Source organism: Salvelinus fontinalis, chromosome 28 (assembly GCF_029448725.1).
Source record: "Salvelinus fontinalis isolate EN_2023a chromosome 28, ASM2944872v1, whole genome shotgun sequence".
Classification (NCBI taxonomy): domain Eukaryota; kingdom Metazoa; phylum Chordata; class Actinopteri; order Salmoniformes; family Salmonidae; genus Salvelinus; species Salvelinus fontinalis.
Genome location: NC_074692.1, coordinates 22,894,518 through 22,921,589, shown reverse-complemented (window position 1 = coordinate 22,921,589; position 27,072 = coordinate 22,894,518). Strand labels below are relative to the sequence as shown.

Genomic DNA, 27,072 nt, shown 5'->3' with positions numbered 1-27,072 from the left:
GCTAATGTGGCTAACAAAGAACTACAAATGCCATGATCTGGACGAGACTGCCGAATCGAGACAAAGTTAAGAATATCTGGATTAACTATCTAATGTAGTAATTAATACATTGGCTTCATTTCTGTAAATTGACAATTCAGTGAACTGTTTTGTGCAAGTTCTAAATTGACACAATACCTGTTAGCAAAGGTGTCAGCTAGAGATGACGTGCAGGAGTTTGCAGGGATTTGTACTCTTGCATGATATCTACTTTGATGCATTTTCGGATCTGAAAGTAAATAGAGCTGAATATATTGATAAAAGTCACCTTGTCTGGGAGAGATTTACACGTTTATCAAAACATCACGCTAAGGTAAGCCTACCACAAAACACAGCTTTTATTTTAAGTGTTTCTAAAATTACATAAGGGAAAAATGTATGTTTGAAAAACAATTGGAACTATTTCCCTGTTTGACTGCTAGGTTATGGGTATTATGACACCTCCACTGTGGGGCACTATTGGTCAACAATCAAGATGCGCAACTTTTCCGTTCTGTAGCATAGATGATAATTTAACAACGACTGATGTTTAGGCTAATAAAGGCAGAGAAAATAGGACAGTGGCAGAATAAATTCAACCACACCTTTGTTTTATCACAATACCGGATAGCAACCTCTGCCCGGTGAAGTCCGCGACACATATTGCATGTAACAGGCAGTTACATGACCTACAGCATGATTAAGCAAGTTCATGTTTCTGACATTTTCGGACCACTATTGATTTAAAACCACAGAGTTACCACAAGTTAAAGAAAACAGGAGCTGCCTCCACTGTTCCAGCACCATTTCAACATCATCAAATCACCTCTGCTTAATCTAATACAGTGACAACTAAAAGATACCAAAAGCAATTTAGTCCAATCAATGTAAGCTAAATAATGTGGCTGTCCGTGGTTCTAATCTGTTTACACGCATGTTCGTGGAAGAAGAAACATGTTGACTCAACCTACTTCTAGAGAAACACCAATGCCATCCTTCTCTCGTTCATGTTGACGAAACGGTCTATCACTCTGTCATACAGTACACTCTTATTTTTTGTTCTCCTAGGCTACCTGGCTAAAATGCTTGCTCGCCTGCCTAACTTTCAATCATGGGCAACATTAGCTAGTTAACATTAGCCTTCTACATCTAACTACATATTGAACTTCCATCCTCTTAGGTCAGGGGCACAACAATGTATGAATTAATGGTTGGATCAGAATCACCGTTATAATCATTGGCCAGTACGGAGAATTAAGTATAACCACAAGTCCAAATCCCTATCTCCATCCATGGCTAATTTAGGAAAGGGCCCATTTTAGCTAGCTAGCCACCAGCGGACAACACAACAATATGCAACAATTCAAGTTGTTTCTGTTAATGACGTATGCTCTCAAAGCAATATGATAGGAGAGACACCAAATCCAAGCTGGCTTCCCAGGACACTTTTTTTTAACCTAAGCTAGGACCATTCACAGTGGAGCTCACTCAGTTTAGCTCAACGTTGATTGGTATATATTTTTTTTTAATACCAAATGCTCACTGGCTTCCCTTTCATTCAATGCTACAGCCAGCAACAATGTCATACTCGTTTGGACCAGACAGCATCAGATAGATGGTCTACACAGAGAGACAGAGGGGTGCTGTTTTGCTCACTCTGATGCTTACTCCTGTGAGATACATTCAGCCTCTTACATTCAGCCTCCAGGCTAGTCAGGAGTGTATTCATTAGTCGGATTCCACTGCAAAACATTTATGTCTGCTGCAAAACGTTTTGCAATGGAAACCATTGATTGTTTACTCTAGGAACGAAACAAAATGGGGAGGGACTTACCTGAATTAGTCCAATAGAAACTATTGTTTTTGTTGAATAATGTTTTACATTTGGAGTAAATGGTTTCTGTTGCAAAACGTTTTGCAACAAATGTTTTGCAACAGAAAAAATGCTTAGCAACAGATTCCGACTATTAAATACACCCCTGCTGTACCCTACAGTAGTTGAAGGTATCCAGCAGATCCTACCCGCTTGCTTACAGCTGCAGTAGGGTCATGGCTCAGAAATGTACCTCAATCCAGGGATGAGAATTGTCCCATTATCCAAACAGTTACTCCAAATTGTCCCAACTGTTACCTCAATCCAGGCATGAGAAATGAGTTTGTACTCCAAATTATCCCAACTGTTTCTCCAAGGTTTAATAGCAGTGGTTCAATCGTCTTGTGTAACAGTTGGGATAATGGGACAATTTGGAGTACAAACTCATTTCTCATGCCTGGATTGAGGTATTTTTTCTGAGCCATATCTCTCACCTGCTCCAATGTGTCAATCTACACAGGAAGCCTGTCCGACCCTAGTGTAGCTGTAAGTAAGCGGGTCGGATCTGCTGGCTAAATTGACAGCTGCTGCAGAAAGTTACATTGTAGCGCAGAGCACAATGACAGTCATGAGGACAATTCAAACACGAAGCAAAAACCGAGAGATCAGAGCCAGTCAAGAATTCAAGTCAACGCAGTTCTTCATGGGCTACTGTAGTTGATGCCAGAGAGGTATATAGATGTCGTTTTTGTCCAGTAACAACGAGCAAGAGACTAGATCATTTCCGGGGTTGGTTCTAGGTCGAAAATATATTATAATTACGAGCTCTACCCGGAAAGAAGCCACAGCGGTGTTCGGGTGCTGCACACATACATTTCAGATGTCAGGCTATGTCATGTAAACTCAGAGTAACAGCGGATATAAACTTTCATTTTACCCCGGTGAGACGCGTTTTACTCTTCCACTTCGGACGCACTGGCGCACACTGACCAGCTAAAACGGGTAAGTTTTCGCAGAATTTGTCTGCGTGTGTATGTGTGCGCGTGCGCGCGTCTTGTTGGGAAGGAGGGGTTGTGGTCGGCAGATAATTGAATCATGAAACTTTCATGTCATCTCAACCTGATCCTAAATCATGCTTTATTGGCTGACGAAGTTATCCATACGGGTCGACAACTAGTGAAATAACTGACAGACAGTTTATCTATGGAACAAAGCCCACTGAGCACCTGACGAAATAATGTATATATGATACAGGATGGGTTCCGTCTGTATCTGATCCTATAGATAGATAGATAGTGTCCATATATAGATAGATAGATATATAGATATATAGATAGTATCAATATAGTAGAGGTATCTATCTCCTCATTCGGTTTGGGGAATAACTGTGCATTTAAACAAAAATAAATATTTACACGAATCAGGCCTATGGAACAATCAGCATGGAATCACACACAAATCACCATGTATTGTAAAGATGGATAACTACTTTAAGTTTTCCATCTATGCCAACATGTAGCCTAATTTCAGACTTGGTTACTGCTGGTGGTGTAAAGTAACTAAGTAAAAAACATAAGTAGTTTTTGGGGTATCTGTGCAGTTTTTGGGGTATCTGTGCAGTTTTTGGGGTATCTGTGCTTTACTGTTTATAATTTGGACAACTTTTACTTTTTCTCCACTACATTCCTAAAGAAAATATGTACATTTTACTCCAATACATGTTTCCCTGACACCCAAAAGTACTAGTTACACTTCAAATGTTCAGACAGGACAGCAATATGGTCCAATTCACACACTTATCAATATAATGCATTGTCATCCCTACTGCCTCTGATCTGGCGGACATACTAAACACAAATACTGCTTTTGTCAATTGTGTTGGAGTGTGCCCTGGCTGTCTGTAAATCATGCAGTCAGGTTTACTTAATTAATGTAAGAGGTTTGATGTACAGGATTAACTTTTTACTTTTACTCAAGTATGACAATTTAGTACTTTTTCCACCACTGTACTTAAGTACATTTAAAACCAGATACTTTTGGGGGACTTTTACTTGAGTCATTTTCTATTAAGGTACCTTTACTTTTATTCAAGTATAACAATTGAAAACTTTTTCCACCACTGGTTACTACTGCTATGCTTAATGCCAAAAATATATTATTTGTTTTATACCAAGCATTGGCTGTGTGTCTGCATGTGTGTTTTTATTTATTTATTTCCTAAAACAAAATGTTGTTCATATTGCCTGTTCCAGAGGGGAAGTTGTCTTTGTATGCTCATGTGACCAGGTAGGTGCAATAACTGCACAGATGATGTCATGATGATGTTATGTCCTCAGCATGTCAGTCTCTCTGACAGTTAGGTTAGGTTGTCCTCTGATGTTCATTCCCTTGTCACTCTCTCTCTGCCCCCCCCCCCCCATTCTCTCTCTCTATCTGGCCAGATGAAATGTGCCTGTATGCAGATCTGTTCAGTAGTCTATAATTTCCAGCTGTGGTGAATCCTCTGGTTAGCAGCACAGCCTCGGGCCTTAGGCTTAGCTAGGCTGCCTCAATAACGTCACATGAAAAACTGCTGAGTGTGTGTGACATGCCTCTCCCCCCCCATCTCTCAGTTATGTGGTAGCAGGCAGCAGTATGCCGTACGTGGACAGACAGAACCGTGTGTGTGGCTTTCTAGACATCGAGGAGAAAGAGGGCAGCAGCCGCTTCCAGAGACGCTATTTTATACTGGACACACAGGGCAACACACTGCTGTGGTACATGGACAACCCCCAGGTACACACAAACACGCACATCATACTGCCTGTACAAACACACATGATCTCTGATGTGTCTGAGGCAGAGTTGGGCAGAGTGTGTTCAGATAGTGGTTGTGTTCCGCCACTAGCAGAGTAGAAACACACCTCCTATAGAGGAAGTGAGACTAGGAGTAGAAGGCTTCTCTGTGTCTTTAACTATCTCTGCCTGCAGAAGTGTTTGTTATATTGAGTGTTGTGTTACTGTGTTGTATCACTGCCTGTAGAACCTGCCCAGTGGAGCGAACGCAGTCGGGAGTCTGCAGCTGACGTATATCTCCAAGGTAACAACACCCTAAAACAGATGACTTATTAAGGGCAATGTTTTTGACTAATTCCAAACTCTCATCTTCTCTCTCTTGTCTTCTCCTCCTCTGTTTTGGGGTTAGGTGAGCGAGGCCACGGGGAAACAGAAGCCCAAGACTGAGTTCTGCTTTGGTGAGTCAACGTGTAGGGTGTAGGGTGTTCTCATGGCCCTGGTGAAACACGTACAGTAAAATGTGTTCCTATGTTTATCATACCTGTGCTGTCCTCTTTGCAGTGATCAATGCTATTATAGCCTCTGTATTTATGTTCTGTATTGCTATATAATATTATATATTTCTACGTTCAGTACCAGTCAAGAGTTTGGACACACCTACTCATTCAAGGGTTTTTCTTTATTTGTACTACTTTCTACATTGTAGAATAATAGTGAAGACATCAAAACTATGAAATAACACAGAATCATGTAGTAACTAAAAAAAGTGTTAAACAAATTCAAAATATATTTTATATTTGAGATTCTTCAAAGTAGCCACCCTTTACCTTGATGACAACTTTGCACACTCTTGACATTCTCTCAACCAGTTTCATGAGGTAGTCACCTGCAATGCATTTCAATTAACAGGTGTACCTTGTTAAGTTAATTTGTGTAATTTCTTTACTTCTTAATGTGTTTGAGCCAATCAGTTGTGTTGTGACAAGGTAGGGTTGGTATACAGAAGACAGCCCTATTTGGTAAAAGACCAAGTCCATATTAGGACAAGAACAGCTCAAATAAGCAAAGACAAACGACAGTCCATCATTACTTAAAGACATGGTCAGTCAATCTGAAAAATGTCAAGAACTTTGAAAGTTTCTTCAAGTGCAGTCGCAAAAACCATCAAGCACGATGATGAAACTGGCTCTCATGAGGACCACCACAGGAAAGGAAGACCCAGAGTCACCTCTACTGCAGAGGATACGTCCATTAGAATTACCAGCTTCAGAAATTGCAGCCCAAATAAACTCTGAAGAAAAATAAACGTCCCTTTTTCAGGACCCTGTCTTTCATAGATAATTTGTAAAAATCCAAATAACTTCACAGATCTTCATTGTAAAGGGTTTAAACACTGTTTCCCATGCTTGTTCAATGAACCATAAACAATTAATGAACCTGCACCAGTGGAATGGTCGTTAAGACACTAACAGCTTACAGACGGAAGACAAATAAGGTCACAGTTATGAAAACTTGGGACACTAAAACTTGGGACACTTTCTACTGACTCTGGAAAAACACACAAAAAAAGATGCCCAGGGTCCCTGCTCATCTGCGTGAACGTGTCTTAGGCATGCTGCAAGGAGGCATGAGGACTGCAGATGTGGCCAGGGCAATAAATTGCAATGTCCGTAGTGTGAGACGCCTAAGACAGCGCTACAGGGAGACAGGACGGACAGCTGATCGTCCTCGCAGTGGCAGACCTCGTGTAACAACACCTGTACAGGATCGGTACATCCGAACATCACACCTGCGGGACAGGTACAGGATGGCAACAACAACTGCCCGAGTTACACCAGGATTGTACAATCCCTCCCATCAGTGCTCAGACTGTCCGCAATAGGCTGAGAGAGGCTGGACTGAGGGCTTGTAGGCCTGTTGTAAGGCAGGTCCTCACCAGACATCACCGACAACAACGTTGCCTATGGGCACAAACCCACCATCGCTGGACCAGACAGGACTGGCAAAAAGTGCTCTTCACTGAGGAGTCGCGGTTTTGTCTCACCAGGGGTGATGGTCAGATTTGCATTTATCATCGAAGGAATGAGCGTTACACCGAGGCCTGTACTCTGGAGTGGGATCGATTTGGAAGTGGAGGGTCCGTCATGGTCTGGGGCGGTGTGTCACAGCATCATCGGACTGAGCTTGTTGTCATTGCTTGTTGTCAGGCAATCTCAACGCTGTGCGTTACAGGGAAGACATCCTCTTCCCTCATGTGGTACCCTTCCTGCAGGCTCATCCTGACATGACCCTCCAGCATGACAATGCCACCAGCCATACTGCTCGTTCTGTGTGTGATTTCCTGCAAGACAGGAATGTCAGTATTCTGCCATGGCCAGCGAGGAGGCCGGATCTTAATTCCATCTGCTGTGTCCTCAACCGGCTGTTGCCGGACGTCGGAGCAGACGCTTCTACATACCCCGGCCTGCTAACTTTAAACGCCGTGTCTCCCGCGTGCTAGCGTAGTAACGACTACGCCGCGGCTTCCCTGCTCCATCTATTGCTGTTCACTGGACCATATGATCACTTGTCTACAAAGCTGATGCCTACTGGACTGTTCATTTATCACGGTACTCCATTTTGTTTATTTTTTTATTTAAAAAAAATGTTATCTGTCGGCCCTAGCCCTGAACTCAGGCCTTGTGTGTAGTTAACCGACCCTCTCTGCCCATTCATCACCATTTTACCTGTTGTTGTCTTAGTTGATTAGCTGTTGTTGTCTTACAGTGGGGCAAAAAAGTATTTAGTCAGCCACCAATTGTGCAAGTTCTCCCACTTAAAAAGATGAGAGAGGCCTGTAATTTTCATCATAGGTACACTTCAACTATAACAGACAAAATGAGAAAAAAAATCCAGAAAATCACATTGTAGGATTTTTTATTAATTTATTTGCAAATTATGGTGGAAAATAAGTATTTGGTCAATAACAAAAGTTTATCTCAATTCTTTATTATATACCCTTTGTTGGCAATGACAGAGGTCAAACGTCACTCTTCACAAGGTTTTTCATCACTGTCAAACGCTCTCTAAAACACTTCTGCGAGCAGGCCATTCTAATCGACCGGTCCCGGGCATCGGGAAGGATATTGATCTCATCCCGTCAGTCGAGGATGCCTGGTCGTTCTTTAAAAGTAATTTCCTCACCATCTTAAATAAGCTTGCCCCTTTCAAAAAATGTAGAACTAAGAACAGATATAGCCCTTGGTTCACTCCAGACCTGACTGCCCTTGACCAGCACAAAAACATCCTTCAAACAGAAATTTGCATCCTGTAGCTTTAACTCCAAAAAGTTTTGGGACACTGTAAAGTCCATGGAGAACAAGAGCACCTCCTCCCAGCTGCCCACTGCTCTGAGGCTAGGTAACACGGTCACCACCGATAAATACATGATAATCGAAAATTTCAATAAGCATTTCTCTATGGCTGGCCAAGCTTTCCTCCTGGCTACCCCCACCCCCCCTGCAGCTACTTGCCCGAGCCTCCCCAGCTTCTCCTTCACCCAAATCCAGATAGCAGATGTTCTGAAAGAGCTGCAAAACCTGGACCCCTACAAATCAGCTGGGCGAGACAATCTGGATCCTCTCTTTCTAAAATTATCTGCCGCCATTGTTGCAACTCCTATTACCAGTCTGTTCAACCTCTCTTTCGTATCGTCCAAGATCCCTAAAGATTGGAAAGCTGCCGCGGTCATCCCCTTCTTCAAAGGGGGTGACACTTTAGACCCAAACTGTTATAGACCTACATCCATCCTGCCCTGTCTCTCTAAAGTCTTCGAAAGCCAAGTTAACAAACAGATCACTGACCATTTCGAATCCCACCGTACCTTCTCCGCTGTGCAATCCGGTTTCCGAGCTGGTCACGGGTGCACTTCAGCCACGCTCAAACGTTATCATAACCGCCATCGATAAAAAACAGTACTGTGCAGCCGTCTTCATCGACCAGGCCAAGACTTTCGACTCTGTCAATCACTGTATTCTTATCGGCAGACTCAATAGCCTTGGTTTCTCAAATGACTGCCTCGCCTCGTTCACCAACTACTTTACCGACAGAGTTTAGTGTGTCAAATCGGAGGGCCTGTTGTCCGGACCTCTGGCAGTCTCTAATGGGGGTACCACAGGGTTCAATTCTCGGGCCGACTCTTTTCTCTGTATATATCAATGATGTCGCTCTTGCTGCTGGTGATTCCCTGATCCACCTCTACGCAGACGACACCATTCTGTATACATCTGGCCCTTCTTTGGACACTGTGCTAACTAACCTCCAAACGAGCTTCAATGCCATACAACACTCCTTCCGTGGCCTCCAACTGCTCTTAAACGCTAGTAAAACCAAATGCATGTTTTTCAACCGTTCGCTGCCCGCACCCGCCCGCCCGACTAGCATCACTACCCTGGGCAGTTTTGACCTAGAATATGTTGACAACTACAAATACCTAGGTGTCTGGCTAGACTGTAAACTCTCCTTCCAGACTCATATTAAACATCTCCAATCCAAAATCAAATCTAGAATCGGCTTTCTATTTCTCAACAAAGCCTCCTTCACTCAAACTTACCCTAGTAAAACTGACTATCCTACTGATCCTCGACTTCGGCAATGTCATCTACAAAATAGCTTCCAATACTCTACTCAGCAAACTGGATGCAGTCTATCACAGTGCCAACCCGTTTTGTTACCAAAGCCCCTTATACCACCTACCACTGCGACCTGTATTCCTTAGTCGGTTGTCCTTCGCTACATATTCGTCACCAGACCCACTGGCTCCAGGTCATATATAAGTCTATGCTAGGTAAAGCTCCGCCTTATCTCAGCTCACTGGTCATGATAACAACACCCACCCATAGCACGCGCTCCAGCAGGTATATCTCACTGATCATCCCCAAAGCCAACACCTCCTTTGGCTGCCTTTCCTTCCAGTTCTCTACGGCCAGTGACTGGAACGAATTGCAAAAATCGCTGAAGCTGGAGACGTATATTTCCCTCACTAACTTTAAACATCAGCTATCTGAGCAGCTAACCGATCGCTGCAGTTGTACATAGTCCATCTGTAAATAGCCCACCCAATCTACCTACCTCATCCCCATATTGTTTTTATTTACTTTTCTGCTCTTTTGCACACCAGTATCTCTACTTGCACATCATCATCTGCTCGTTTATCACTCCAGTGTTATTCTGCTAAATTGTAATTACTTCGCTACTATGGCCTATTTATTGCCTACCTCCTCACTCCATTTGCACACACTGTATATAGACTTTCTTTTTTTCTATTGTGTTATTGACTGTACACTTGTTTATTCATCATCCTCACCCTCCATTGTCACCAACACGGTCACCATGGCAAGGGTGCGTTTGGACTAGAACATAGTACCTGGTACATGGGGGTGTGCAGCACCACTCCCCCGATGATCTCAGTCTTATAGGCCTGCCTATTTGTTTATTGTGTCGCACTGCTTTGCTTTATCTTGGCCAGGTCGCAGTTGTAAATGAGAACTTGTTCTCAACTAGCTTACCTGGTTAAATAAAGGTGAAAAAAATTATAAAAAATCTCAATCCCATTGAGCACGTCTGGGACCTGTTGGATCGGAGGGTGAGGGCTAGGGCCATTCCCCCCCAGAAATGTCTGGGAACTTTCAGGTGCCTTGGTGGAAGAGTGGGGTAACATCTAACAGCAAGAACCGGCAAATTTGGGTGCAGTCCATGAGGAGGAGATGCACTGCAGTACTTAATGCAGCTGGTTGCCACACCAGATACTGACTATTTCTTTTGATTTTGATTTTTTCCCCCTTTGTTCAGGGACACATTAATCCATTTCTGTTAGTCACATGTCTGTAGAACTTGTTCAGTTTATGTCTCACTTGTTGAATCTTGTTATGTTCATACAAATATTTACACATGTTAAGTTTGCTGAAAATAAACAGTTGACAGTGAGTGGATGTTTCTTTTTTTGCTGAGTTTAAATGCTTCACAGAGTTCAAGTAGATAAAAAAACATGAGCTGGCACACACCCAGAATAAAAGTTTGTGTTGAGGCGAATAAACTATAAGCTATCAAAATAAAGAAAGTCGCTAAGTCACAGAGTTCAAGTAACATCAACTGTTCAGAGGAGACTGTGTGAATCAGGCCTTCATGGTCGAATTGTTGCAAATAACTACTAAAGGACACCAATAAGCAGAAGAGACTTGCTTGGGCCTAGAAAGATGACAGACTGAGTTCAAATTTTAGATGGTGGTTCCAACCACCGTGTCTTTGTGAGATGCAGAGTAGGTGAACGGATGATCTCCGCATGTGTGGTTCCCACCGTGAAGCATGGAGGAGGAGGTGTGATTGGTGCTTTGCTGGTGACACTCAGTGATTTTTTTTTTTTTAGAATTCAAGTCACACTTAACCAGCATGGCTACCACAGCATTCTGCAGCAATACGCCATCCCATCTAGTTAGTGGGACTCTCATTTGTTTTTCAACAGGACAATGATCCAACACTCCTCTAGGTTGTGTAAGGGCTATTTGACCAAGAAAGAGAGTGATAGAGTGCTGCCTCAGATGATCTGGCCTCCACAATCACCCGACCTCAACCCAATTGAGATGGTTTGGGCTGAGTTGGACCGCAGCTTCACCTGGAATGCAGAGTGGAGGAAAAGCAGCCAACAAGTGCTCATCATATGTGGGAACTCCTTCAAGGCTGTTGGAAAAGCATTCCAGATTAAGCTGGTTGAGAGAATGCCATGTGTGCAAAGCTGTCAAGGCAAAGGGTGGCTACTTTGAATTATCTGAAATCTAAAATATATTTAGATTTGTTTAACACTTTTTGATTAATATATATATATATACATGTATGTATGTATGTGTGTGTTATTTCATAGTTTTGATGTCTTCACTATTATTCTACAATGTAGAAAATAGTACAAATAAAGAAAAACCCTTGACTGAGTAGGTGTGTCCAAACTTTTAAATGGTACTGTATATCACTATGTCTGCAGTGATCAATGCAGTATCTCGGCGGTATTTCCTCCAAGCCAACGATGCTGCTGACCTCAGAGACTGGGTCATTGCTCTTAACAAAGCCACCAAGATCACTGTGAGTACCCCAACTCATGTAGCTTCAAATCAACTTTTACATTCAGACATCTAATCAATACACGTATAACGTTCCATCAAACTGAGACTTAGCGATATTAAGTTGCCACAAACAGCACTGCATATGTTGCAGATGAGCGTGATGCAAGACAATGCACTCCCCAGAGCCCCAGTACTTTTCAATCGCACACCACTTTCAAGGCAGCAGCACCAACCCGGCCAGTAACTTCTCAGCACATTTTTGCGTTCCAGTTCAGCATCTACCTGCTCTGTCGCGGTCTACCATTGAAAACTACACACAGAAAAGTTGCGCTGTTTTTATTTGAGCAATATGATTGGCCGTTCATTCAAGCACCACTACGCTCCGGCGAGTCACCACTTCTTGAGCAGTACAGAAGTTAATGGCTACGTTCACAACGCAGATGCGAGCTGTCTTGAGCAAAAATAAGCGCCCATCAATCTACTCGCTGAGCTTATTTATTTTAGGGAAAGTAATTTACAAAAGTAAACTTTCAATAGTGAACATATTAGCAATATGCTGGCTACTGTTGATAGTCTGTATAAAGAAAGATCCAAAAAGACACCTAGCATTGGTCTAGGCTAGCCAACTGTAGCCAGTCAATGTCTATTTTGGAATGTTTGTCTTAAAGGGGCAGCATCCTATTTTGAGATGTGAAAGGCCCCAGAAAAGACACGTAACGAATTTTGCCAAACACTTTAGAACCAATGGTGTCACCTTTGGCACTCAGAGTATCACAGGGCATCTGCACGGATGCGCTTCAATAGCTACAACCTGATTGCTGAGAATCAGAAAGACCGGAGAAGTTTAGGTTTGCATTTCACTACGCAATGGGCCTAACATTGCTGTTTACTTCGTGCATACAGTTATACTGTAATATATTGGCACCCTGCACTTTACAATGAAGTGGTATGGAGCGGAATGTTCAGTTTTCTCTTCTCAAAACTGGCTGAAATGTTATTTTTACCTTGTAGGCACCTGCAACTGTTGTTGTGTATTAGATATTACTGCATTGTTGGAGCTACTGTAGGAACACAAGCATTTCGCTACACCCGCAATAACATCTGCTAAATATGTGTCTGCGACCAATCAAATTTGATTTGATTTGGACCCGCAACTTCCCACAGGTGAGAGAAATTCACTGTAAATGAGAATCACCTGCCTCAAACCAAATTTATTTGAATTCTTCTGAATTCGTAATGGTTTAGTCTAGGCCATTATTTTTTGGGGGAGTCCTGTGCAGTTGTAAATCAAACAAAAAAAATATATGAAGCCCAAAAGTTATTTCAGTTTCAAATTATTTTAGAAGAAATACTGATTTAATATATATTTTTTGATGTGCATAGTTACACTAATTATATATTAGTGTAACTGTGTCTGACTCTACCTTTTGATATTGCATTTATAACTTGACTCTAACATTACATGTAATATGTTCATGTTTGATTTCGGTAAACCTGTAGGCTAGGTGCAGCTGAAACTACAATCACACTGACACAGAGCAATAGATACATGTAACTGCAAACATAATGGAAGCACTTGAGTAAATGAGGGATACAAACTATTTTGAAAGCAGGTGCTTCCACACAGGTGTGGTTCCTGACTTAATTAAGCAATTAACATCCCATCATGCTTAGGGGATGTATAAAAATAATAGGCAAGCTATGCCCCCATAGGATGACATTGTCCCCATCCACAAGGCATGAGTGGTCACTGAATGGTTTGATGAGCATGAAAATAATGTAAACCATATGCCATTGCCGTCTCAGTCACCAGATCTCAACCCAATTGAACACTTATGGGAGATTATGGAACGTCGCCTGAGACACTGTTTTCCACCACCATCAAAACAATCACCAAATGATGGAATTTTTCATGGAAGAATGGTGTCGCATCTCTCCAGTAGAGTTCCAGACACTTGTCAAATCTATGCATTCAATCTGTTCTGGCTTTTGGTTGCCGAAAGCCCTATTAAGACTGTATATTGGTGTTTCCTTTATTTTGGTAGTTACCTGTATATAGCACTCAAGAGGAAGAAGTCTGTGGTCTCACATTCAACTGTTTGGCCAGGGTGTACACACACACACACACACACACACACATACACACAAACATACACATTTAAAATATGAGGAAATGGTGAAACAGGACAGTGGGAGTTGTTTTGAGGTTTCACATAGCAAATTCATATCAAATCTAATGTTATTTGTCACATGTGTCGAACACAACAGACCTTACCGTGAAATGCTTACTTACAAGCCCTTAACCAACAATGCATATTAAGAAAATATTTGCTAAATAAACTAAAGTTAAAAAAGTAACACAATAAAATAACAAGGCTATATACAGGGAGTACTGAGCCAATGTACGGGGTCATATTTACATTTAGGTAAGAAAAGTGTGTGTGTTGAAACTTATATCCAGCCTGTGGGGGGCTTTCCACACACACTGTTTTAACAGACTGCTGATGTTTGTGCTGTGGAGCTATAGAACACACACGCATGCAAACTTCTCGACCACACATTTTTTTTGGGGGGGGGGGGGTCAGAGAGTTTAATGCTGAGTCATGGAGGTCATAAGGCCTGTAACTCCTCCCCTCCACACCACTACAGAAGGCTGAGAACAGCAGTTAGTGATTACATCCCAATAATCTCTTTTCTCTCTCTCTTTTTCTCCTGAAGTTCACCACTTCACACAAATGTTTAATCATTGGATTGGTATAGGCAGGGCCTAGAGGGAGTTTCCATATACCAGTCATTTTGTTTTCAATACATGAAAGGAGGTGAACAAGTGCACACTTCGGGAGAAATGATTGGGACCTGTGACCCAATAGTCATCACTGTGTTTGGCTCTGTGAGGCTAGAGTGTGGTGCTGCTCTGTTTCTTCTGTATTGTCACCTGCCCTCACACAGGAAACACAGATGCTCTCTCTATTCCACTTCCTCTTTGGCTCCCCCTGAAGAAACCCTGTAGGCCTACATGTGGGCCATGTTTATATGAAATGTCTTGTTTATCACTCCAGAAATATGTTATATTATAGTTTCATGGTTTATCAATAAGTGAAAGTTAATGATAATGTATGGTTGGATAAATGCTAAATGCTAGCTATGGGTTTGACTTAATGCTCAAACTGTTGTTTTCTGTAGGTTCCGAAAGCTGGACCTCTCCAGCCCAGGACAGAGGTTTCTATGGTAACCGGTGAGGCGGGGGGTAAGAGGCAGGCCTATAAGACTGAGATCATCGGGGGAGTGGTGGTGCACACCCCCATGTACCAGGTACTATGTTCTAGTCCAAACGCACCATTGCCATGGTGACCGTGTTGATGATTGTGATGATGGTGGTGATGACAATGGAGGGTGAGGATGATGTACAGTGATGGTGATAATAATGATGATTGTGTGTGTGTTGCAGAATGAGGGGGAGGAGATGGAGGTAGGGGACAGGAAGGTCAACGCTGTAGGCAGTAGACCAGGCGTCCTGAGGTGTGGCTACTGTGTCAAACAGGGTAACATGGTGAGTACAAACACACACTAGCAACGGTCATCAAAATTGTTAAAAGGTTTAAATAAATGCAACAGTTGGACAATGGAGGAAGATACTCCAAACCTTTTGTCATTTTTGTAATCCATCAGATATTGACAGAATTATAGCACAAAACATTTTACTGCCACGAACAAATAATGAAGTTCAGCGATTTTGGTGGGATTTCTGGTATTACATTTATTGTCAAATTTCACTTTTATTCACTCATATACATTTTATAATGGTATCAGGTATTTGTAAAAATATTTTGTGCCTCATTTGCATAAATACACTGGGTGTATTTGAATAGATTAACATAAATGGGTGGCATAGGGCTGTAACCACAACTTGCTTGACAATCATCTCATTCCAAAATCATGGACATTAAATGGAGTTGGTCCCCCCTTTGCTGCTATAACAGCCTCCACTCTTCTGGGAAGACTTTCCACTAGATGTTGGAACATTGCTGCAGGGACTTGCTTCCATTCAGCTATGAGCATTAGTGAGGTTGGGCGATTTAGACCTGGCTCGCAATCGGCGTTCTAATTCATCCCAAAGGTGTTTGATGGGGTTGAGGTTAGGGCTCTGTGCATGCCAGTCAAATTCTTCCACACCGATCTCTACTAACCATTTCTGTATGGACTTCACTTTGTGCACGGGGGCATTGTCATGCTGAAACAGGATAAGGCCTTCCCAAAACTTTTGCCACAAAGTTAGAAGCACAGAATCGTCTAGAATGTCATTGTATGCTGTAGCATTAAGATTTCTAAAATTGATTGAATCTTTTTTCACTCAATCTACACACAATGCCCCATAATGACATAGAGAAAACATGTTTTTAGAAATGTTTGCACATTTATTAAAATAAAAAACAGACCTTATTTACATAACTATTCAGACCCATTTCAATGTGACTCAATTGAGCTCTGGTGCATCCTGTTTCCATTGATAATCCTTGAGATGTTTCTACAACTTGATTGGAGTCCATGTGTGGTAAATTACATTTATTGGACATGATTTGTAAAGGCCCACCTGTCTATATGAGGTCCCACTGTTGACAGTGCATGTCAGAGCAAAAACTAAGCCATGAGGTCGAAGGAATTGTCCGTAGAGCTCCGAGACAGGATTGTGTCGAGGCACAGATCTGGGGAAGGGTACCAAAACGTTTCTGCAGCATTGAAGTTCCCCAAGAACACAGTGGCCTCCATCATTCTAAAATGGAAGAAGTTTGGAACCACCAAGACTCTTCCTAGAGCTGGCCGCCCGGCCCAACTGATCAATCGGGGGAGAAGGTTCCTTGGTCAGGGAGGTGACCAAGAACCTGATGGTAACTCTAACAGAGCTCTAGAGTTCCTCTGTGGAGATGGGAGAACCTTCCAGAAGGACAACCATCTTTGCAGCACTCCACCAATCAGGCCTTTATGGTAAAGTGGCCTGACGGAAGCCACTCCCCAGTAAAAGGCACATGACAGCCTGCTGGGAGTTTGCCAAAAGGCACCTGAAGGACTCTCAGACCATGAGAAACAAGATTCTCTGGTCTGATGAAACCAAGATTGTACTCTTTGGCCTGAATGCCAAGCATCACATCTGGAGGAAACCTGACACCATCCCTACGGTGAAGCATGGTGGTGGCAGCATCATGCTGTGGGGATGTTTTTCAGCACCAGGGACTGGGAGGCTTGTCATGATCGAGACAAAGATGAACGGAGCAAAGTAGACAGATCCTTGATGAAAACCTGCTCCTGAGCTCTCAGGACCTCAGACTGGAGCGAAGGTTTACCTTCCAACAGGACAATGACCCTAAGCACACAGCCAATACAACGCAGGAGTGGCTTCATGACAAGTCTTTGAATGTCCTTGAGTGGCCCAGCCAGAGCCCGGACTTTAACCCGATCTAACCTCTCTGGAGAGACCTGAAAATAGCTGTGCAGCGACGCTCTCTATCCAACCTGACAGAGCTTGAGAGGATCTGCAGAGATGAATGTGAGAAACTCCCCAAATACAGGTACACGAAGCTTGTAGATTCATACCCAAGAGGACTCGAAGCTATAATCACTGCCAAAAGTGCTTCAACAAAGTACTCAATAAAGAGTCTGAATACTTATGTAAATGTTATATTTCCATTTTTTGGTTTGAATAAATTTGCAAAATTATCTAAAAACCTGTTTTCACTTTGTCTTTATGGAGTATTGTGTGTAGATTGATGAGGAAATAAATACATGTAATCAATTTTAGAATAAGGCTGTAACGTAACAAAATGTGGAAAAAGTCAAGGGGTCTGAATACTTTCCAAATGCACCCAAATGCACTGTATACAGTAGTGTACTTTACATTGTTTGTGAGATCAGACATAATATCACTATAATCCGAGTGTTCATTTTCAGAAGTTGCTTTCATTTCGGCGCATCTCATTTGTAAACATTTCAATTGTATTAAATTATAAAGTTTTTCAATTCCACAAAAAATGTACACCCATCAAAATAACTTTATCTTTTGTGATGTAAGTGTTGAGAAGATGCGTTAAATCCCAGACTAAGTTTAGTATTTACCGGGGTGTGTTTGACAGGTCATTACTAAACATTTTCTGCGCTTGTAAAGTTAACTGGAAAAAATTTAAGCTACCAATCCAGCGAGATTTGTGACAATTGGATTTTCCACCCCTCAAACACAGGAAATAGATTTCTGAAAAAGACATATCCTCAGGTAGGCTGGGCATGCACGTTGCTATATACATAGGGCTGGTGCGGTGATCGTATTACCGACACACCGGCGGCCACGAGTCATGAAGGCAGTCAAATTCCACATTGCCGTTTAGTCACAGAAATTAGGCTTCTCCAAACTTTGCTGCTGCTAGTAATTAGTAGCCTACCAAACGTGCTAACTGCATGGTACTCAGCACTCTATTGTCCCTCTAATCACTCTGACACCAATGCAAATGTATTCAAAAATCAAATCAAACTCTTCATAAGAGCCCATGACCTCATGTTGTGCAACATTTCTATAGGCTATGCAATTGCGGGAGAAAGCAGAGTGATGGCCTCTACTAAAAAGAGGAGGTTCCCATCAGCTTTCTATAGGCTAGGCCTACTATATTTATTTCTGAACTTTCCTAATATTAAGAACATTGCTTATATTTACAACAGGAGTATAGCCTACCTGGCTGGTATGAAAATAAACCATATGGAAAAGCGTCCTCCAGTCACTGTAAGTGCATAGATGACATGTATTTTTTCCCACTGCCCCTGTTTTCGATACAGGTCCATGATAATGGTCCATTCTAAATCAAAACAAATGTCACATATATTATTTAGCATGTGTAAAGACTAGATTAAATCAGGAATAGGCTAATATTGTCACCCATCAGACTATCACTTGTGAATGATATATTATCTCTTGTGAATGATGCCCAGCATAAGAAATAATGCTTTTTTGGGACATTTTCTAATCAAAGTCAAACACCACATGTAGCCTAGCCCATAGGCCTTTACATTTTAATAAGGTATGTATCACAACTAAAGTTGCCAAATAACTTCTTAAAATGAAGCACATTAATCCGCTTTACAAGGGGTGTAGAGCCTAACTGGTGTGTGTGTATATAAGCAGCATGTAGTTTCAAGTTTGGGAAAGTAAATTTTCACCATAAAAATGCACCTTTATAATAAAAGCATTACATGCTGTCATGTTCCTGACCTTATTTCCTTTGTTTAGTCTTTGTTTAGTTGGTCAGGACGTGAGCTGGGTGGGTGTAGTCTATGTTATGTGTTTCTATGTTTAGGTTGTCATTTGGCCTGATATGGTTCTCAATCAGAGGCAGGTGTTTTACGTTGTCTCTGATTGGGAACCATATTAAGGTATCCTGTTTTCACTGTTTGTTTGTGGGTGATTGTTCCTGTTCGTGCGTTCATGTGTTCTATGTTCTCTAGTTCAGGACTGTAGCTTCGTTGGTTTTCGTCTGTTTATTGTTTTGTTCGTATTGAAGAAGTATTCTAATAAATATGGATACATACCACGCTACGCTTTGGTCCTCCTCTCCTTCTACCGACGGAAGCCGTTACACATGCATAATTGCATTTGTGGTCACTTTTGATAATGGTGTTTTCCGCTAATGGAACATTCGTGCTTAATAGCCTACTACCATGTGTGATTTGCTGCGCTTATAATGTGAAGAAATAGCCTAATAGTTTATCAACATTTCAAGCTAAAGCTATTGTGTCAGCCACATTGCATAAAAAATGATTTTTGATGCTAGTGGTTGTATTCATTTGGGATCTATCGCATCCCACAACTGTTCCAGACTATGTTTGGAATATTTATTTATTGCACAGAATAGAATAGGTCGACTTTTGTGCTGTGGGGGATAGTAGATTGACATCCGCTAGTGCTTTTGCTGTTCGTTAGGCCTACTCATCTTGTTGGCTGATGAAAAGTAATTGTGGACAGTTCATCAATATCTTCAATATTCACCTCGGAATTGGATAAGGACACACGCAGTTGCGTCCCTGATGTGTCTGTCTTTACTTGTAGCCTGTGAGAAAGACCTGATCACATGACAGAGAGGCTTCGGATTGCGCAGCACACTCAGAGAGAAGGGCACAACGCAGCACTCTGGGTCGCAAAAGGCATGGATTTTTTTAGGGTGCATTACGGCCACAAAGGGGAAGCCGGCGCGAAATTCCAGGCATTATCAAGTACTTTTCAAATTGTGAATGAGAGACTGTTGGAGGGTGTACAACCTGCCAAAAAACAAAGAGGAGCTCATGACTTTCAAGCTTTTTTCAAATCATCATTAGTCTCATCATGCAGCCTTACAATGTATTCCAAACATATAGCCCAACATTTGTAGAACAACTAAAGTTAGATTAATAACTCTACATGAAACATATAGGAGTACCTATTTCTTTGTTAACCGCTCAATATAGAATAGCAGCATGTGCACACTCCCTCAAATCGTTTGGAGAAAATATTTATATTTTATTCAGCTTTGTTCAATTGTATTCTTCATACTAAAATAATGCCACGGAATTATAAGCAAATCTTGTCTGCTAAATGAACTAGTGTAGTCCACAGCCATTTGGCATAGCCACATCAGGACCGAACATAAGGACCACTCACAGTATGCTATTATTTTCTTCTGAAATAGACTACATTTTCTTCATATCATGCTTCTTTAGACCTGTCTAAAATAATGGATTTATTGTGAAGGTATAGGCTATATTACATGGTTTTAATAGACTTTTTAAAATGCTTGTAGGCCACTGTGTGGAAGCCAGGAGATGCTAAATGTGTTTATGTTAATTAACGGTCAGTTACCGTGAGACGACAGTTATTTGCTTGACAATCACCGGCTGACGAAATGTCATGACCGTCACAGCCCTACACATACACACACACTTTGAACTAATCAGTTGTATGTTTCAGAGGAAAAGCTGGAAAAGGCGTTTCTTCATGCTGGACAACAATTCTGTCAGTTACTACAAGTGTGAGACGGTGAGGTCATATCCTGTCTCTCCTCACCTTTCTCCTCTGTGAGTGGCTCTGGGTGGTAACTGTTGCTGTTTAAACCACAGTGGGTTGTAATTACAGATGTCCTCAAATGGCTTTGGGGAGTAAATTCAAACCAAGAAATTACATTGTGGGAAAAACATATGTCCTCCATGTTTGTCTTTGTTTCTGCTTTGGTGTGGTGTGTGTTTCAGTGTCCTGTGTGACAGATGTGTTTCTGTCAGTGGAACAGAGTAAAGTTTGGTGTTTCTCTGATGCACGATGGCGTGTGTGTGTAACCTGTATTTGATATGTATTTCAGCATAAGGAGCCGCTAAGAGCGGTTCTTCTGAGAGACATTCAGAAGGTCCATGAATGTCTGGTCAAATCTGGGTGAGAGTCACACATATCTATTTAATCTATCTAATCTAATACATGCACACACAAGCTTGCTGTCTTACCTAGTCATCTCTCTGTCAGGGACCTGCTGATGAGGGATAACCTGTTTGAGATTATCACCAGCTCTAGGGTTTTCTACGTCCAGGTAAGTGAGTGTGTACTTGTTTTCCTACCTTATCAGGACCCCAATGTCCTAACAATTCACCCAAATGTCCGTACAAAGTAGGAAAACAAGAACTTTAAGATTAAGGTTTAGGGTTAAAAAAAGGAAAGTGTTGTTTTACATTGTCAGCCATAGTAGTACGGCACTCCTGAGCAAATTAGGGTTAGGTGCTTTGCTCAAGGCACATTGACAGATTTTTCGCCTGATCAACTCGGGTATTTGAACCAGCAACCTTTTGGTTACTGGTCCAACGCTCTAACTGCTAGGCTACCTGCCCGGGATTAAAGAAAATATGATTTTTAATGGTCAAACAAGTCCTGAAATTTCTCAAATAAAGCTGTGTGTGTGTGTGTGTGTGTGTGTGTGTGTGTGTGTGTGTGTGTGTGTGTGTGTGTTGCATGTATTGTCGTCAGCTGGGCTTCCCTCTGTGTTGACTACTCTCTGGTTTGATACTCTGTTGCTCATGTGTGGCCTTACTTCTGTTTTTGAACGAACGGAAGGTTTGTACAAACACTAACCATAAAACAACATCTCTTGTCCCCCCATGGGAGAACAGCTGACTAGGGGCAGGGGCCTTAGATCAGAGAGGGGTAACTGTGTGTGTGCTTACTTTGTTGTATAAGCATAATGTGTAAGCGTGTGCTGGTTTTGTTGCAGACAGACACTCCAGAGGACATGCAGGGCTGGATCAGAGACATTGAGGGGAAAATACAGGACTTCAGAGGCCCGGGCAAGGTAAAGGGGTATTTAAATTCCACTTACAGTTCCGACCAGTACTATTAGTGGTCCTGGTGGCACGTCCATACAAGTGTCATTGCACAACAGGGAGATGAGGAATTCTGATTCAGTGGGGGAATCACAAAATGGTGTCTCTCTTTTTTCTTTCCCTCTCAGAGCTCTGCATTCACACATGCCTCCTCTCTGTATTGCCATGGTAACTCCTCCCACCAACCCTCTGTTCTCCGTGGTCGTCAGGGAGATGACAAGAGACCCCCTTTAGTGAAGTCATGTTCCGTGGCCCCGGGATGGCAGCCCTGGACCCCCGTACCCCAAAGAGAGGCTCCCGCACTGGGCATACAAGATAAGGACGGTCCCTTTAGCTCTCTGCTGCCCAGCCTCTCCTCTCTCTCTCTTTCCACCTCCTCATCTTTATCCTCCCTCCCCACTCCCACCCCACAGGGGGTCTCAGCTCCAGCCAGTGGTGTGGGGGTCTCAGTCAGCCCAGGCCCCATAGCCCCAGGCCCCTCCAGCAGCCGGAGGAGACACCGCTCTCAGCCTCAGCCCATCACAGACCGCAGCTTCCCTTTCAGCCTGGACCATGATGGCATCCGCACCACCGACGTCTAGAACTAACAGAACTCTGGATCCAACAATATGTAGAACCACCAACATATAGAACCAATATCTAGAGCAACAATGACACTTGATTGAGTGCTTTTCCCTTTGAAAGACTAAACCTTCCCTCCCCCAGCCACTTTCCTCTGAGAGTTCCATAGGCCTGCTGCTTTGGCTGCGACTGCTGTGGCTGCTGTGGGCTGTTTGCTGAAGTATCCCTCCATCCATCTCTCTCTCTGGAGGCCTGTGGCCCCCTGTTGGTGGGGGAGGGTAGTGATGCAAATTGGGGTTCCTGGATGTGTTTTCTCAGTGAGGGGTGTGTTAGTCGTGGCTGTGGGCTTCTGGTATAAAGGGTTATTCGGAGAGACTGAGAGGGATTATCAGTGTTGGAGTGTCTGGTAGACTGCGAAGGGTTAAGTTATGTGTTGTACGATTTCCTCTTAAAACCTGAATGTAGTTCTCCCATGTACTGAGATGAAGGAAGGTTTGTATTGTGTTGGAGCCTGTCTGTCTACCAAATACCCTCTAATAGTATTAGTCAGCTGGTCTTTTACCTGTATTAACCAAATCTACAGTATGTCCCAATTGGCACCCTAATGCACTATATCAATGCATTACTTTTGACCAGAGCCTTATGGGCTCTAGTCAAAGGTAGTACACTATATAATGAATATGGTACCACTGCCAATTGGGACTCAACCCAAGAGTCCCATTCAATCCATAACCTGGTCATAGAATAGTGACGATGTTCGTGTCTGTGGCTCTGCTTGTCTCTGTAGACAATGTTGTTCCCTTGTTAGACTAAATCCAATTGCATTAAATCGCTTCATCAGCAGCACATTTTATGGTATTTCTGCACACTTTTCCATTAGCCTCGTTCTCTTGCTCGACTGCAAAGAATTTACTACTCCAGAGGGACTGGAAATATTTTGGGTGTCTCAGATTGTTCTAGCAATTCTCACATTGTAACTTCATTAGGAGGAACGATGTTTGACATGCTTTTTACATTTGTATCACAAACAATTATTTTGATAAAAGTGGCCATTTCTAGACCTATACATTATGGCTGGGATGATACCAGTATCATTATGGCTGGGATGATACCAGCCTGCTGGAGGTCATTTTGCAGGGCTCTGGCAGTGCACCTCCTTGCACTAAGGCGGAGGTACCGGTCCTGCTGCTGGGTTGTTGCCCTCCTACGGCCTCCTCCACGTCTCCTAATGTACTGGCCTGTCTCCTGGTAGCGCCTGCATGCTCTGGACACTACGCTGACAGACACAGCAAAACCTTTTTGCCACAGTTCTCATTGATGTGCCATCCTGGATGAACTGCACTACCTGGGCCACTTGTGTGGGTTGTAGACTCCGTCTCATGCTACCATTAGAGTGAGAGCACCGCCAGCATTCAAAAGTGACCAAAACATCAGCCAGGAAGCATAGGAACTGAGAAGTGGTCTGTGGTCACCACCTGCAGAATCACTCCTGTTTTGGGGGGTGTCTTGCTAATTGCCTATAATTTCCACCTTCTGTCTATTCCATTTGCACAACAACATGTGAAATTTATTGTCAATCAGTGTTGCTTCCTAAGTGGACAGTTTGATTTCACAGAAGTGTGATTGACTTGGAGTTACATTGTGTTGTTTAAGAGTTCCCTTTACTTTTTTGAGCAGTGTATATTATCCAAACAATGTGTTTAAAATGAACTAAATCTAAGAGTCGTTATGGGGTATTCATATTTGAATGAATGTGAACATTTTATTTCAGAATCTAGACATAGTCCGTATTTTAGAGAACACTATACGGAGTGTAATGACACCCAGATGTTTTCTGAATCATGAACGGTTCACAGATCATATGGTCTTACAGGAGGCATGTACAGTGACTTGTGAAAGTATTCACCCCCCTTCACATTTTTCCTATTTTGTTGCCTTACAACCTGGAATTAAAATTGATTTGGGGGGGGGGTTGTATCATTTGATTTACACAACATGCCTACCACTTTGAAGATGTAAAATATTTTGGGGAAAACAAACAAGAAATAAGACAAAAAAAACTGAACTTGAGCGTGTAACTATTCACTTGAGCGTGTAACTATTCACCCCCTGCAAGTCTCTTGGGGTATGTCGCTATAAGCTTGGCACATCTAGCTACTGGGATTTTTGCCCATTCTTCAAGGCAAAACTGCTCCAGCTACTTCAAGTTGGATGGGTTCCGCTGGTGTACAGCAATCTTTAAGTCATACCACAGATTCTCAATTGGATTGAGGTCTGGGCTTTGACTAGGCCATTCCAAGACATGTAAATGGTTCCTCTTAAACCACTCGAGTGTTGCTTTAGCAGTATGCTTAGGGTCATTGTCCTGCTGGAAGGTTAACCTCCGTCCCAGTCTCAAATCTCTGGAAGACTGAAACAGGTTTCCCTCAAGAATTTCCCTGTATTTAGCGCCATCCATCATTCCTTCAATTCTGACCAGTTTCCCAGTCCCTGTCGATAAAAAAACATCCCCACAGCATGATGCTGCCACCACCATGCTTCACTGTGGGGATGGTGTTCTCGGGGTGATGAGAGGTGTTGGGTTTGCGCCAGACATAGCGTTTTCCTTGATGGCCAAAATGCTCAATTTTAGTCTCATCTGACCAGAGTACCTTCTTCCATATGTTTGGGGAGTCTCCCACATGCCTTTTGGCAAACACCAAACATGTTTGCTTATTTTTTTTCTTTAAGCAATGGCTTTTGTCTGGCCACTCTTCCGTAAAGCCCGGCTCTGTGGAGTGTACAGCTTGAAGTGGTCCTATGGACAGATACTCCAATCTCCGCTGTGGCGCTTTACAGCTCGTTCAGGGTTATTATTAGTCTCTTTGTTGCCTCTCTGATTAATGCCCTCCTTGCCTGGTCCGTGAGTTTTGGTGGGCGGCCCTCTCTTGGCAGGTTTATTTTGGTGCCATATTGTATTGGTGCCAAAAATGTATAATGGGTTTAATGGTGCTCTGTGGGATGTTAAAATGTTCAGATATTTTTTCATAACCCAACCCTGATCTGTACTCCTCCACAACTTTGTCCCTGACCTGTTTGGAGAGCTCCTTGGTCTTGGTGTTGCTTGCTTAGAGGTGTTGCAGACTCTGGGGCCTTTCAGAACAGCTCTATATATACTGAGATCATGTGACACTTAGATTACACACAGGTGGACTTTATTTAACTAATTATGTGACTGACTTCTGAAGGTAATTGGATGCACCAGATCTTATTTAGGGGCTTCATAGCAAAGGGGGTGAATAGATACGCACGCACCACTTTTCCGTTTTGAAATTATAATTTTATTTTGAAACAAGTTATTTTTTTCATTTCACTTCACCAATTTGGACAATTTTGTGTATGTCCATTAAATGAAATCCAAGTAAAAATATATTTAAATGACAGGTTGTAATGCAACACAATAGGAAAAACACCAAGGGGGATGAATAATTTTGCAAGGCACTGTATAAGTCTTAAAAGGGCCAAAAATGCCCACTTTCATCATGATTTTCTCAAAAATAGTTTGTGATACAAATGTAAAAACCATTTCAAACATCCTTCCTTCCAATGAAATTACTATGTGAGAAATGCCAGAACAATCTGAGATGTCAAAAATATTTTCAGCTGGTGTGGAATCGCCCATGGTATTGTGTTATGTCACGTCTTATGTTTTGCCTGCACCTCACCAACCTGGTCCAGGTGTGCTTTTCTCCTCTTCAAAACCAAAAATGTCATGTTTATGATTCTATGTATAGACTCGTGTTATTAATCACAAACGTGTGTGTGTATTCTTGTCATGGTTGACTGGCTGGCCAAACATTTTAGAAACAAGATGTATTTGTCTATTTTTTACTTTACACCAAGTACAAACATACACCTAATGTTTGTTTTTAAAGGGAAGAATATTTTCAACATGAAGTACTGTCATTCCAGAAAAGAGAATGGTTAAATGCTAATGTGCGATTAATGTATTTTTCTCTTCTGGATAGTGTTTTCTGATTCATTCCTGTTGTTTTGCATAGGTATTTTACCTGGTTACCTGGTGTCCACTCACCTTCCTGATGTAATGGTGTTGTTTTTTGACTTGTAAGCAAGCACATTAAATAATAAGGGTAGCTTTTTAGTTCTTTTGTAAAGGTATCTGATTTGAACCCCATCTCATATTGGCCCGTACTTTGATGTGAAGTGAGTATATGACCCACATAGTCCTGCTGTAGTAGTACTGTTTGTCATCCTGTGATCGGGTAGTGTCACTGTAGTGCTAGATACAAGCAGCACAAAGAACTGAACAGACAGTCTCAGAAAGAGACAAACAGACAGACAGACCGACCGGCTCTTTGTCTCTCTCCTATTGTATCTCCTCTTCTCTCTCTTATTCCTCTCTCCTCTCTCTCTTGGAGGTGAGATAAAGTGACCTCCGAACCGCCA

At 42.3% G+C, this 27,072-nt stretch overlaps 1 protein-coding gene across 1 annotated transcript; it reads left to right on the top strand.

The window, feature by feature from the left end:
* Window positions 1-2,274: 2,274 nt before the first annotated feature.
* Window positions 2,275-26,767, top strand: LOC129826431 (pleckstrin homology domain-containing family A member 2-like). Its single transcript, XM_055887152.1, has 12 exons — window positions 2,275-2,833; window positions 4,444-4,606; window positions 4,854-4,910; window positions 5,016-5,064; window positions 11,619-11,716; window positions 14,881-15,009; window positions 15,146-15,247; window positions 20,675-20,743; window positions 21,060-21,130; window positions 21,218-21,281; window positions 21,957-22,034; window positions 22,194-26,767. The coding sequence occupies exons 2-12, from the start codon at window positions 4,466-4,468 to the stop codon at window positions 22,644-22,646; spliced, it is 1,311 nt and encodes a 436-aa protein (XP_055743127.1). The 5' UTR covers window positions 2,275-2,833; window positions 4,444-4,465; the 3' UTR covers window positions 22,647-26,767.
* The last annotated feature ends 305 nt before the right edge of the window (window positions 26,768-27,072 follow it).

Coding starts and splice junctions, on each gene's coding strand:
- LOC129826431 (XM_055887152.1), top strand. CDS start 4,466: ATGCCGTACGTGGACAGACAGAACCGTGTGTGTGGCTTTCTAGACATC. Junction 4,911..5,015: donor AGCTGACGTATATCTCCAAG/GTAACAACACCC, acceptor TTTTGGGGTTAG/GTGAGCGAGGCCACGGGGAA. Junction 5,065..11,618: donor CAAGACTGAGTTCTGCTTTG/GTGAGTCAACGT, acceptor CTATGTCTGCAG/TGATCAATGCAGTATCTCGG.